Here is a 12,721-nt window from a genome sequence, read left to right as displayed (position 1 = left end):
TTTCCATTAAAATCTAACTGATCAAGTCTGATTAGAAAGCAATCCTCACTGCTGGTTTTAGAACTAGAAATATACCCTTTAAAAGTTTTTTTTCTTTTCTCAAATTTTGAGACAATTAGGTATAGTGTAAAATCCGTCCATGTCTTACCTTGAAAGCCATTTTTAAAATCGGCTCCATTCGGTAGGAGATCTGGAGTGTATTCACTGTAGCCACCTACATAAAACTGACTGAAGACATTGAGACCAACCAGTTTTCCTGGAGAGATGATGGATTTATTTTGCTGATCATCTACCTTCAAAAGGAAAAATATTCAAAGCTTATTAAAAAAGAAATTGATTCCCCAGGGTGAACTGTTAAGATACTCTTTCGTTATTTCCCATTAACTTGGCATGAAAACTTACACACACCTGAATTTTGAAGAACTCATAAACACTTTACCACTTAATTCTCTGCTTCTCCGCTGGTGTCTGTTACTATGATATAGCTAGCAGTCATGGTTCTGCATCTCAATCAACATCACAGTTCTTCAAAGATTAGGAGCTCGCAGCCCGTTGGGTCTCCTCCATCTGGCCTTACCTCCCTCTCATATCCATTCTCAAATGACCACCAGTCATTTATCAGCAAATGGAAACTGACCACGGCACCCAGCCCCCTTCTTAAATTTCTTGGTAGCTCTCCACAGCTCTCCATATGCAAATCTAAACTATTTAGATAAGTCCTTTGATGATACAGACCTTGTCTCCCTCCAGCCACACCTTTCACTTCCCTCACCTGAAAACCACCAAGAACTACTGGTGTTCCTTAAGCCCACGCTTGCCATGCTTCTTTTTCTGAACTGCTATTTACGCCAGTGTCACCTCTTTTGAGAAGCATTCCCTGAATCCTCTCTCTCACCTTGTTTATGTTAGTCATCCTCTAATTTATCCCCACACCACTTAACTGCAACACCCCCTAGTCTTCTGTTTTGTGTGCTAGTCTGTGAAATTCATGGGGGCAGGCGGCCCGGCTCTTTCACCTCTGTCCCTCAGCACAGATCTGATAATACAGCAGCACGCAGTAAGATTGTGGGACAGATGGAGGGATGACCCTTTACCTTCAGCCAGCCTGCTCGGAAGGACCTCCCCAGAAGGACCGTGTGGATCCCATGGCTCAGATCGAGGGGATCGCTGCTGACTCTTGCTCTGCCAGACCCCAGGTTGTAACTGTAAACCACGCGGCCGCTGCGCAGACCCACGGCCAGGAAGTCATCACCACTCAGCCCTGGAAGGAGAAAAGGCAGAGGGAAGGCCCACTGAGAGGAAACCCAGGAGGCTAGGCAGCTGCTTCACCCTCTGGCTCTGAGTCACAGACCCGAACAGTGAGTTATAACCCACACGTAACTTCTCATCTGCACTCAGGTGTGTGTGGAACTGCGTATTATTATCCAAACCCACAGACTGTCTGAGAATGAGGGTTCTGGCCAACCCGGAGGAATGCTCAATAACTAAAAAGTGGGAATTAAAATGTCCTTCTTGTCTAAATGAAATTAAGTGTGTACTTCAGCATAATTAGAACTTCACAGTGGAGTAAAAAACTGCTTTGGTACTGGACGAGATTCAAATGATTGAGATAACCTAGCATCAGCTTTGAATTTCTCTCTGTGGTTTGAGGCGAGTATAAAGAAGATTTCTTTCTATAGTTGCAGAGTGTGTTCCAATTGTTCTGTTGCAAAAGCTCTCAACCACACCCTCATGACTACTTCAAGGCTGGCTGTTTCTGCATTCCCTATTTGCCCTCTCCCTGCCCTAGTCCAGGGCCATTCATGCATCACACCGAGTTGCAGAACCCTGAACACTCAGGATGCAGCTCATAGGGACCCATGGGGAAGGGCAGGTGGTTGGGAGAGTCCTGGCATCGGGCACTAAGGGAAGATCCTGGAAGTAGGTTTGGTGGCTTTAGGAATGTCTGGGATGGTCAGTGGTGTGGGTCCTTGCAGATGGGCAGTACACACATAGGTTAAGGCAGGGCTTCTAGAGCTCGATGGGGGCAAGAGGTCTATGGACAGCATAGAGAAAATACATCACCCCGTTTCTCAAAGGTGTGTTTGTGGACCTTAAAACTGAAGCTCGCTGATCATAGAATTGAGGCAAGGACTTCTGCTTGGAGGAAGAATAAGGACCCCATAGAAGTAAGAAGTTTAATCACAGGGCAAAAAGCAGAAGTGCGTCCTTGGATGTGGGCAAATCTGTGTGTGTACAGCACCCCTCTGCATTTCTAAGGGTGATACCTTGTCTGCTTCCTCGGCTTCTCTTGGTTGTTAGGCTGATAAATGTAAAGGAGAGGAAAAATTCTGCAGGGCTGCGGTTTCCAGATAATGTAAGGAGGTGGGTTTCCTAAAGCACTTGAAAGCAGAAGACTGAAGTATTACTTAGAGATGCTTGAACTCTGCCTCTGCCTTTTTCATGGGTCTGCTGTGAACCCTGAGCTGGGTTATTTTGGAAGCGCCTTATGTTAAGCATGTCGGGAACTTCCAGCAAATCTCTCTCTCTCTCTCTGGTGATTTCTTCCCACCTGCAGTGCTGTGGCAGGTTAGCTGGGCTGAGAATTTAAAATAGGGAGAACTCTCAGGGGAAAGCATACATTCAGGAAGGCAGTTAGAAAGGAGAGAAAGCACCCCTAGAGGCTGGAGGCAATGTCTCAGGAGGGTGTTGGAGTGCAGACGGGAAAAGGGGTGGGGGAGAGAAGGGGACAGCAGGGTCCTCCTGTGGCTGCGAATGGGGCTCTTTGAGAGATTTTAGCGGCATCTGAATCATCTTTGCAAATTGTTCAGGATGTTGGGATGGAGACGGTGTCCCGTGGACTGAGCTGGTGGTGGGAAAGCAGATCTACCTGAGCCTCACCCTTCTTTCCTTCCCGACCTGTTGCCATTCCTCTGTTCTGAGTCCCTGGCAGCCCATTTCATGCCAGGAACAACTTTACCCTCAAAGTCCTCACAGGGTTGGCTCAGGTGCCATGGGAAGTGGAGGAGAAGCAGCAGAGCATCAGGGACAGTCATTGTAACAGTATGGGGAGATGGTTAGGGCAGTTACAAGGAGGTGATTTTGAATTGGTTTCTGAGCTAACCCATAAAACGACCCAAAAGAATTTGCTAGGTGGGTGAGAAAAGGGGGGATGCAGAAGATGGATGTTCGAAGCTGAGGAAATAACTTTGCAAAACCCCAGGAGGGGCAAGGACATGGTATCCTTAGGGAGCTTCTGGGAGCTGGGTGGGGATGGCGTTAAGTGCATGTGTGGGAAAGAGACATGTACTTAAGGGCCTCTTATACTGCAGTGAATGGTTTAAATATTTTACTGGAGACTCTTTTTTTTACAGGAGCCATGAAAGGAGTTTGAATGAGAGAATTACATTAGATATGGCCTTTAGAGGACTCTCATAGCAGAGGTGCAGATAGAACTCAGAGACAGATAGTGAACCTCATTGGAAGGTCATTTAAGTGACTCAGGAGAGGAAAGATTAACGTCTAAATAGATCAAGGCAGTGGCAGAGGGGACAGATAAAAGGGGAGGAATTTGTGTGTGATTTGGAAAGAAACTTTGAAAGGATGGGTCCATTTGGAGTGAAGAGTTGAGAAAGAGGGAGAAGTTGGGGGCAGTTCTGAAGAGTCTGGTTTACAGAGCTGGGGGGTGGGGAATGGCCGGAGCCTGGAAAGGAGGGTCTGGGAAAGGAGGCTGACTCTAGTTTATAGATGCTTCTGCCCACAGACACATCCCACGGTGTAGACGTGGAGATGCACTAGGAGGCAGGGATAAGGAGAGCCAGGGAGCAAATCAGACCATGAAGCAGATGACAGAATTGTATCTGCAAGCCATGGGTCTATTAGGGTTGCCTCTGCCACTCCTAATCTGGACCTCCCCTCAGCACCCTGGTGGTGACGACAGAGTAGATAAGGAAAGAAAAGCAGTTGAATACCAGGGCTGGTGCTGGGAAGGTGAACAGTATTTTAGGGACTTCGAATTGCTCTGAGGTGGTGGTTTGCAAACCAGGAAGTCCATCACGATCACTCAGGGAGCTTATCAAAAATACAGATTCTAGAAGCTACCTTATAAGACTTGTATGAGAATCTTTGAAGCTAGGTTCTGGAAATATTTCTTTTTTTAATAGGCTTCCCATCTGTTTATGAAGCCTGATGGATGTTAATAAATTTGGGAGGGTCGGGGCATGTGACCTGTGCTGTCACACAGGGCTTTGTGTTCAGAAGGGCTTGATTTAATGCTCCACTGTCACTTCTTGAAATTCTTTGAACTGTGCTGTGAAAATGTCCATGAGACAACAGAGCATAAGCTGGAACACAGGCACACACACAACATGCATGTTTGTTGTTTCTTGCCACCCCGTTCATATGTAGTGTTTGTGACGTCTCATGAGAAGAGAATTCCCCCACAACTGGGATGTACTTAGGAGCTGGTGATGAGAAGGAAGGAATTAGAGTAATTATGCTGCAAGTAGTAAAAGAGGGAGGAAGGAACGATGGGAGTTAACTTTAGATGAAGAGCAGTTAAGAGTAACAAGATCTAGGAAGTGAATAAAAATACTTTTAGAATGTACAGAAAAAACCCAACACAAATTTGGTCTCTTTCTGGCTAGGAAGAAGAGAGGTAACTCAGTTCCACAAATACTGTTAAGCAGAGAGCTTTGAAGGGGTTGTGTTATGGTGAGTTGTAATTAACATTATAACAACTCATGATACTGGTTAGAGGAAATTTCATGGGTGAAGATGAGATGCTGAGGCCAGAATAGCATCTGGCCTCATCAAAGGCAGAGACCAGTGGAATGGAAGCAAGAGCTTCATCTAGGTGAGGAGAGGGATAGTGGCGAGGGCAACGACGATGGAGAATGGAAACAAAGTGAAGGATGCTGCCATGACATTTTGGAAGAAAAGATCAAAGAGGTTGAGACAAAGAGTTGCCAGGTCACTCGAACCTTCTCATATGGTCCTTAGAAGTGTGTGGTGCACTAGGGATGATGGTGGTGAAGGTCATAGATTCTAAATATATTGTATAAAATCTTGGGAAGGAAAATAAAACGCTTGTGTCACAGGCATGTGGTTATAATTCAGTTCATGGCATTTTGTTCCTAAATTATTTAGAAGAGTTTATTGGATTTGTTTGTTTGTGGTTTGTTTCTTCTACTATTTATATCAGTCGTTCTCCAACCTGGCTGGACCTTTTTTTTTTTTAACATCTTTATTGGAGTATAATTGCTTTACAATGGTGTGTTAGCTTCTGCTTTATAACAAAGTGAATCAGTTATACATATACATATATCCCCATATCTCTTCCCTCTTGCATCTCCCTTCCTCCCACCCTCCCTATCCCACCCCTCTAGGTGGACCCAAAGCACCGAGTGATCTCCCTGTGGCAGGTTCCCACTAGCTATCTATTTTACATTTGGTAGTGTATATATGTCCATGCCACTCTCTCACTTTGTCCCAGCTTACCCTTCCCCCTCCCCATATCCTCAAGTCCATTCTCTAGTAGGTCTACATCTTTATTCCCGTCTTGCCCCTAGGTTCTTCATGACCTTTTTTTTTTTAGATTCCATACATATGTGTTAGCATATGGTATTTGTTTTTCTCTTTCTGACTTACTTCACTCTGTATGACAGACTCTAGGTCCATCCACCTCACAACAAATAACTCAATTTCGTTTCTTTTTATGGCTGAGTAATATTCCATTGTATATGTGTGCCACATCTTCTTTATCCATTCATCTGTTGATGGACACTTCCATATCCTGGCTATGGTAAATAGTGCTGCAATGAACATAGTGGCACATGCCTTTTTTGAATTATGGTTTTCTCAGGGTATATGCCCAGTACTGGGATTGCTGCGTCATATGGTAGTTCTATTTTTAGGTTTTTAAGGCACCTCCATACTGTTCTCCATAGTGACTGTATCAATTTACATTCCCACCAACACTGATTTAATCCACAAGCATGGACAGGAAGGGGAAATCTATTATATAAGAGGGAGGAAGGGTATAAAGGTTTTCCAATAGTAAGCCCAGGAAAAATGATGCAGGTCAGTTTGACCTGAAGGAAAAAGAGAGATACAAAACAGAGAGAGAAAATAGGCAGAACAGTGCAACAATCCTTTCTGCCTTAGGGTAATTCTAGTGGAGTTCTTACCAGAAGAAACATGCAAACTAAGTAACAGTAATTAGAGATGGTCTAATTAGCTTCACCCGGAAAGAAGGCCTGGTGAAGAGTAGCTAGTAGTTGGAGCCATTGATTCATTAAGTCCTCAAAAGGAAGAATAAAACATGGATAAAAGCACTAACTCAGACCTGTGCATGGGAGAGAATTCCTGGGGGCACCTGTCCTGCCGTTCCTCCCACTGATGCAGGTCAATCATGGGATGCTATAAACCATGAACATGACAGGCATGTGCTTTCATGTGGTCTGCTTGAAAGGACACCCCAGAAACAGATCCCATGGCCCGGGAAGAGGCAGAAGCCACTCTCAGGTGCCCTGTGTGGGATTCAGGACTATTTGGAGGGCTGTTCCTCAGATCGTTCTGAGGGAGCATTTGGGAGAAAAGATTCATATAGAGAGTGCTATGGAAGCCTCGTGTATTTCAGCCCTCATTAGGTAATCTAAAGGTAAATATTGTGACTTTTAACAACACAGAAACATGATCATCCTCACTCAGCTGATCCAACAATCTTTTAAGTCCAATAGGAAAAAAAGAAATCTTTCTGAAGTGTTTTATTTGGGATGAAATTTTGATTTATTAGTAGAGAAAGAGTGGACATGACTTGTTATAATTTCTTCAAACTATTCTTCCAATATGGTAAACTATTATAATGTATTAAATGTAATTTACCTTGATAAAAATGATGTGGTTGGAACCAAAAGAGGTAAGCTGAGTCCCAGGTAGCACAAGGAGAGGAGTGTTTAATCTTGGCCTCTTTGCTAATTTAACTTCTAGCTGCTCAGTTCCTCGTACCTCTCTTTTGAAAAATGGGAATGGTAATACTAATGCTTCATAGGATTGTTTCTAACAATAACATAAAATGTTTTTCTTCCAGTTTTATTGAGATCTAATTGGCATACAGCACTGTATAAGTTTAAGGTGTACAGCATACTGATTTGACTTACATACATCATGAAATGATTACACTAAATTTGTGAATATTCATCATGTCATGTAGATATAACATTAAAGAAATAGAAAAAAATTTATCCTTGTGATGAGAACTCTTGGGATTCACTCTCTTAACTACTTTTATGTGTAGGAGAGAGATCTTCAAGATGGTGGGGTAGTACAATGTGGAGATCACCTTCCTCCCCACAAATACATCAAGAATACGTCTACATGTGGAATGGCTCCTTCAGAACACCTACTGAACGTTAGCAGAAGACATCAGACTTCCAAAAAGGCAAGAAAATCCCCATGTGCCTGTGTAGGGCAAAAGAAAAAAGAAAAAACAGAGACAAAAGAGTAGAGATGGGACCTGCACCTCTGGGAGGGAGCTGTGAAGGAGGAAAAGTTTCCACATGCTAGGAAGCCCCTTAACTGGCAGAGGTGGGGAGGTAGGCAGGGGGAAGCTTCGGAGCCACAGAGGAAAGCACAGCAACAGGGGTGCAGAGGGCAAAGTGGGGAGATTCCCGCACAGAGGATCAGTGCTGACCAGCACTCACCAGCCTGAGAGGCTTGTCTGCTCAACCTCCGGGGCAGGTGGGGGCTGGAAGCTGAGACTCAGAATTCAGAGATCAGATCCCAGGGAGAGGACTGGGGTTGGCTCTGTGAAGACAGCCTGAAGGGGACTAGGGCACCACAGCTAGCCAGGAGGGTGTCTGGGAAAAAGACTGGACCTGCCAGAGAGGCAACAGACCACTGTTTAGAGATATACGAGGAGAGGGAATTCAGAGCATCACCTAAATGAGCTCCAGAGATGAGTGTGAGCTGAGGCTATCAGCATGGACACCAGAGATGGACATGAGACATTAAGGCTGCTGCTGCAGTCACCAAGAAACCTGTGTGCAAGCACAGGTCACTATCCACACCTCCCCTCCCAGGAGCCTGTACAGCTCGTCACCGCCAGGGTCCCATGATCCAAGGACAACTTCCCCAGGAGGACACACGGTGTGCCTTAGGCTGTTGCAACGTCACGCCAGCCTCTGCCACCATAGGCTCGCCCCACATTCCAATTATGACTACCAAACCCCTCCCTCCCCCCCAACCTCAGTGAGCAAGGGAGTCCTAATCAGCTGCTGCTTTAACTCCCTCCTGTCTGGTGGGGGGAACAGATGCCTGAGGGCGACCTACATGCAAAGGTGGGGCCAAAAAATGCTGAACCTCAAGAGCTGTGTGAACAAAGAAGAGAAAGGAAAATTTCTCTGTGCAGCCTCAGAAGCAGCAGATTAAATGCCTGCAATCAACTTGACGTTCCCTGCATCTGTGGAATACCTGAATAGACAACGAATGTTCCCAAAATTGAGGCAGTGGACTTTGGGAGCAACCACAGACTTGGGGTTTGCTTTCTGCATCTGATTTGTTTCTTGTCTTATGTTTATCTTAATTTAGTTTTCAGTGCTTGTTTCATTGGTGGATTTGTTTATTGGTTTAGCTGCTCTCTTCCATTTATTTATTTTTTTCATTTTTCTCTTTTTATGAGTGTTTGTGTGTATGTTTATTTGTGTGATTTTGTCTGTTTAGGTTGGCTTTTACCATTTGTCCTAGGGTTCTGTCTGTTCTTTCTCTTCTCTTTTTTTTCAGTTTTGTTTTGTTTTGTTGTTTTTTCCTTTTATGACTGTGTGTGTGTCTATGTTTCTTTGTGTGATTTTGTCTGTTTAGTTTTGCTTTTACCATCTGTTTGGGGTTCTATCTGTGCATTTTGTTTTCTTCCTTTTCTTCCAAGCCGTGTGGCTGGCAGGGTCTTGGTGCTCTGGCTGGATGTCGGGCCTGAGCCTCCAAGGTGGGATAGCCAATCCAGGACACTGGACAACCAGAGACCGCCTGGCCCCACATAATATTAATTGTTGAGCGCTCTCTCAGAGATCTCTATCTCAACACTAAGACCCAGCTCCACCCGACGGCCAGCAAGGCCATTGTGGGATGCCGCATGGCAAACAACTAGTAAGACAGGAACACAACCCCACCCATTAGCAGAGAGGCTGCCTAAAGTCATACTAAGTTCACAGACACCCCAAAAGCAACATTGGATGTGGCCCTGCACAGCAGAAGGACAAGATCCAGTCCCACCCACCAGAACACAGGCACCAGTCCTCCCAAACAGGAAGCCTACACAAACACTGAACCAACCTCACCCACTGGAAGCAGACACCAAAAATAACAGGAATTACAAACGTACAGTCTGAGAAAAGGAGACACCAAACACAGTAAGTTAACCAAAATGAGAAGACAGAGAAATATGCAGCAGAAGAAGGAGCAAGGTAAAAACCCACCAGACCAAACAAATGAAGAGGAAATAGGGAGTCTACCTGAAAGGAATTCAGAGTAATGATAGTAAAGATGATCTCAGAAACAGAATGGAGAAAATACAAGAAATGTTTAACAAGGGCCTAGAAGAACTAAAGAGTAAACAAACAATGATGAACAACACAATAAATGAAATTAAATATACTCGAGGAGAAATCAGTAGCAGATTAACTGAGGCAGAAGAGTGGATAAATGACCTGGAAGATAGAAGAGTGGAAATAACTACCAGAGAGCAGAAAAAAGAAAAAGAATGATAAGAATTGAGGATAATTCTCATATCCAACATTAAATGCAGCAACATTCAAATTATAGGGATCTCAGAAAAAGAAAGGGTCTCAGAAAATATTTGAAGAGATTATAGTCAAAAACTTCCCTAACAAGGGAAACAAAATAGTCAGTCAAGTCCAGGAAGCTCAGAGAGTCCCATACAGGATAAAGCCAAGGAGAAACATGCCAAGACACATATTAATCAAACTATCAAAAATTAAATACAAAGAAAAAATATTAAAAGCAGCAAGGTAAAAGCAACAAATAACATACAAGGGAATCCCTATAAGGTTAACATTTGATCTTTCAGCAGAAAGATCAGAAACTCTGTGGTAGAAGGGAGTGGCAGGATATACTTAAAGTGATGAAAGGGAAAAACCTACACCAAGATTACTCTACCCAGCAAAGACCTCATTCACGTTCGAAGGAGAAATTAAAACCTTTACAGACAAGAAAAAGCTAAGAGAATTCAGCACCACCAAACCAGCGCTACAACAAATGCTAAAGGAACTTCTCTAGGTGGGAAACACAAGAGAAGGAAAAGACCTACAAAAACAAATCCAAAGCAATTAAGAAATTGGTAATAGGAACATACATATGGATAATTACCTTAAATATAAATGGATTAAATGCTCCACCAACAGATATAGACTGATTGAATGGATACAAAAACAAGACCCACATATATGCTCTCTACAAGAGACACACTTCAGACCTAGTGACACATAGAGACTCAAAGTGGGGGGATGGAAAAAGATATTCCATGCAAATTGAAATCAAAAGAAAGTTGGAGTAACACTTCTCGTATCCGACAAAATAGACTATAAAATAAGGACTATTACAAGAGACAAAGAAGGACACTACATAATGATCAAGGGATCAATCCAAGAAGAAGATATAACAACTGTAAATATTTATGCACCCAACAGAGGACCACCTCAATATATAAGGCAAATGCTAATAGCCATAAAAGGGGAAATCAACAGTAACACAATCATCGTAGGGGACTTTAACACCCCAATTTCACCAATGGATGGATCATTGAAAATGAAAATAAGGAAACACAAGCTTTAAATGACACATTAGACATGGTGGAATTAATTAATATTTATAGGACATTCCAACCAAAAACAACAGACTACACTTTCCTCTCAAGTGTTCATGGAACACTCTCCAGGATAGATCATATCTTGGATCACAAATCAAGCCCTTGGTAGATTTAAGAAAGATGAAATCATATCAAGTATCTTTTCCAACCACAATGCTCTGAGAAGAGATATCAATTACAGGAAAAAACTGTAAAAAATACAAACACATGAAGGCTAAACCATATGTTACTAAATAACCAAGAGATTGCTGAAGAAATCCAAGAGGAAATCAAAAAATACCTAGAAACCAATGACAATGAAAACACGATGACCCAAAACCTATGGGATGCAGCAAAAGTAGTTCTAAGAGGGAAGTTTATAGCAATACCACCCGACCTCAAGAAACAAGAAAAATCTCAAATAAACAACTTAACCTTACACCTAAAGCAATTAGAGAAAGAAGAACAAAACCCCAACAAAGTTAGTAGAAGGAAAGAAATCATAAAGATCAGATCAGAAATAAGTGAAAAATAAATGAAGGAAACAATAGCAAAGATCAATAAAAGTAAAAGCAGGTTCTTTGAGAAGATAAACAAAATTGGTAAACCATTAGCCAGACTCATCAAGAGAAAAGGGAGAAGACTCAAATCAACAGAATTAGAAATGAAAATGGAGAAGTAACAACTGACACTGCAGAAATACAAAGGATCATGAGAGATTACTACATTCAACTGTATGCCAAACAAAATGGACAACCTGGAAGAAATGGACCAATTCTTAGAAAAGCACAACGTTCAAAGACTGAACCAGGAAGAAATAGAAAATATGAACAGCCCAGTCACAAGCACTGAAATTGAAACTGTGATTAAAAATCTTCCAACAAACAAAAGCCCAAGACTAGATGGCTTCACAGGTGAATTCTATCAAACATTTAGAGACAAGTTAACACCTATCCTTTGCAAACTCTTCCAGAATGTAATGGAGGGAGGAACACTTTCAAATTCATTCTATGAGGCCACCATAACCCTGATACAAAAACCAGACAAATATGTCACAAAAAAAGAAACTACAGGCCAATATCACTGATGAATACAGATATAAAAATCCTCAACAGAACGCTAGCAAACAGAACCCAACAGTGCTGTTGGATCACACATTATTATCAAATGTGGTTTGTCCCAGGAATGCAAGACTTCTTTATTATACTCAAATCAATCAATGGGATACACCATATTAAAAATTGATGGATAAAAACCATATGATAATCTTGATAGATACAGAAAAAGTTTTTGACAATATTCTACACCATTTTTGATAAAAACTCTTCAAAAAGTGGGCATAGAGGAACCTACCTCAACATAATAAAGGCGATATGACAAAACCACAGCCAACATCATTCTCAATGGTGAAAAACTGAAACCATTTCCTGTAATATCAGGAAGAGAAAGTTGCCCACTCTCACCACTATTATTCAACATGGTTTTGGAAGTTTTAGTCACAGTAGTCAGAGAAGAAAAAGAAATAAAAGAAATCCAAATTGGAAAAGAAGAAGTAAATCTGCCACTGTTTGCAGATGACATGATACTATACATAGAGAATCCTAAAGATGCTACCAGAAAACTACTAGAGCTAATCAATAATTTGGTAAAGTAGCAGGACCAAAATTAATGCACAGAAATCTCTTGCATTGCTCTACACTAACAATGAAAAATCTGAAAGAGAAATTAAGGAAACAATCCCATTTACCATAGCAAGAAAAAGAACAAAATACCTAGGAATAAGCCTACCTAAGGAGACAAAAGACCTGTATGCAGAAAACTATAAGACACTGATTAAAGAAATTAAAGATGATAAAAACAGATGGAGAGATATACCATGTTCTT

The 12,721-nt window shown here is 42.2% G+C and overlaps 1 protein-coding gene across 1 annotated transcript in view; it reads right to left on the bottom strand.

Moving 5' to 3' along the window:
* The window catches only part of EYS (eyes shut homolog), a 1,671,360-nt gene that overhangs the window by 74,983 nt on the left and 1,583,656 nt on the right, over positions 1 to 12,721 (bottom strand). The window contains exons 36-37 of the mRNA XM_060167756.1: positions 1,095 to 1,261; positions 149 to 293 (exon numbers count right to left, since the gene is read on the bottom strand). Coding sequence (XP_060023739.1) covers positions 149 to 293; positions 1,095 to 1,261 — 312 coding nt within the window. The remainder of the gene's footprint in view (positions 1 to 148; positions 294 to 1,094; positions 1,262 to 12,721) is intronic.

The sequence above is a fragment of the Lagenorhynchus albirostris genome, chromosome 12 (assembly GCF_949774975.1).
Source record: "Lagenorhynchus albirostris chromosome 12, mLagAlb1.1, whole genome shotgun sequence".
NCBI classification, from domain to species: Eukaryota; Metazoa; Chordata; class Mammalia; order Artiodactyla; family Delphinidae; genus Lagenorhynchus; species Lagenorhynchus albirostris.
Note: the sequence above shows the minus strand (reverse complement) of the source record. Positions and strands in the feature narration are given on the sequence as shown.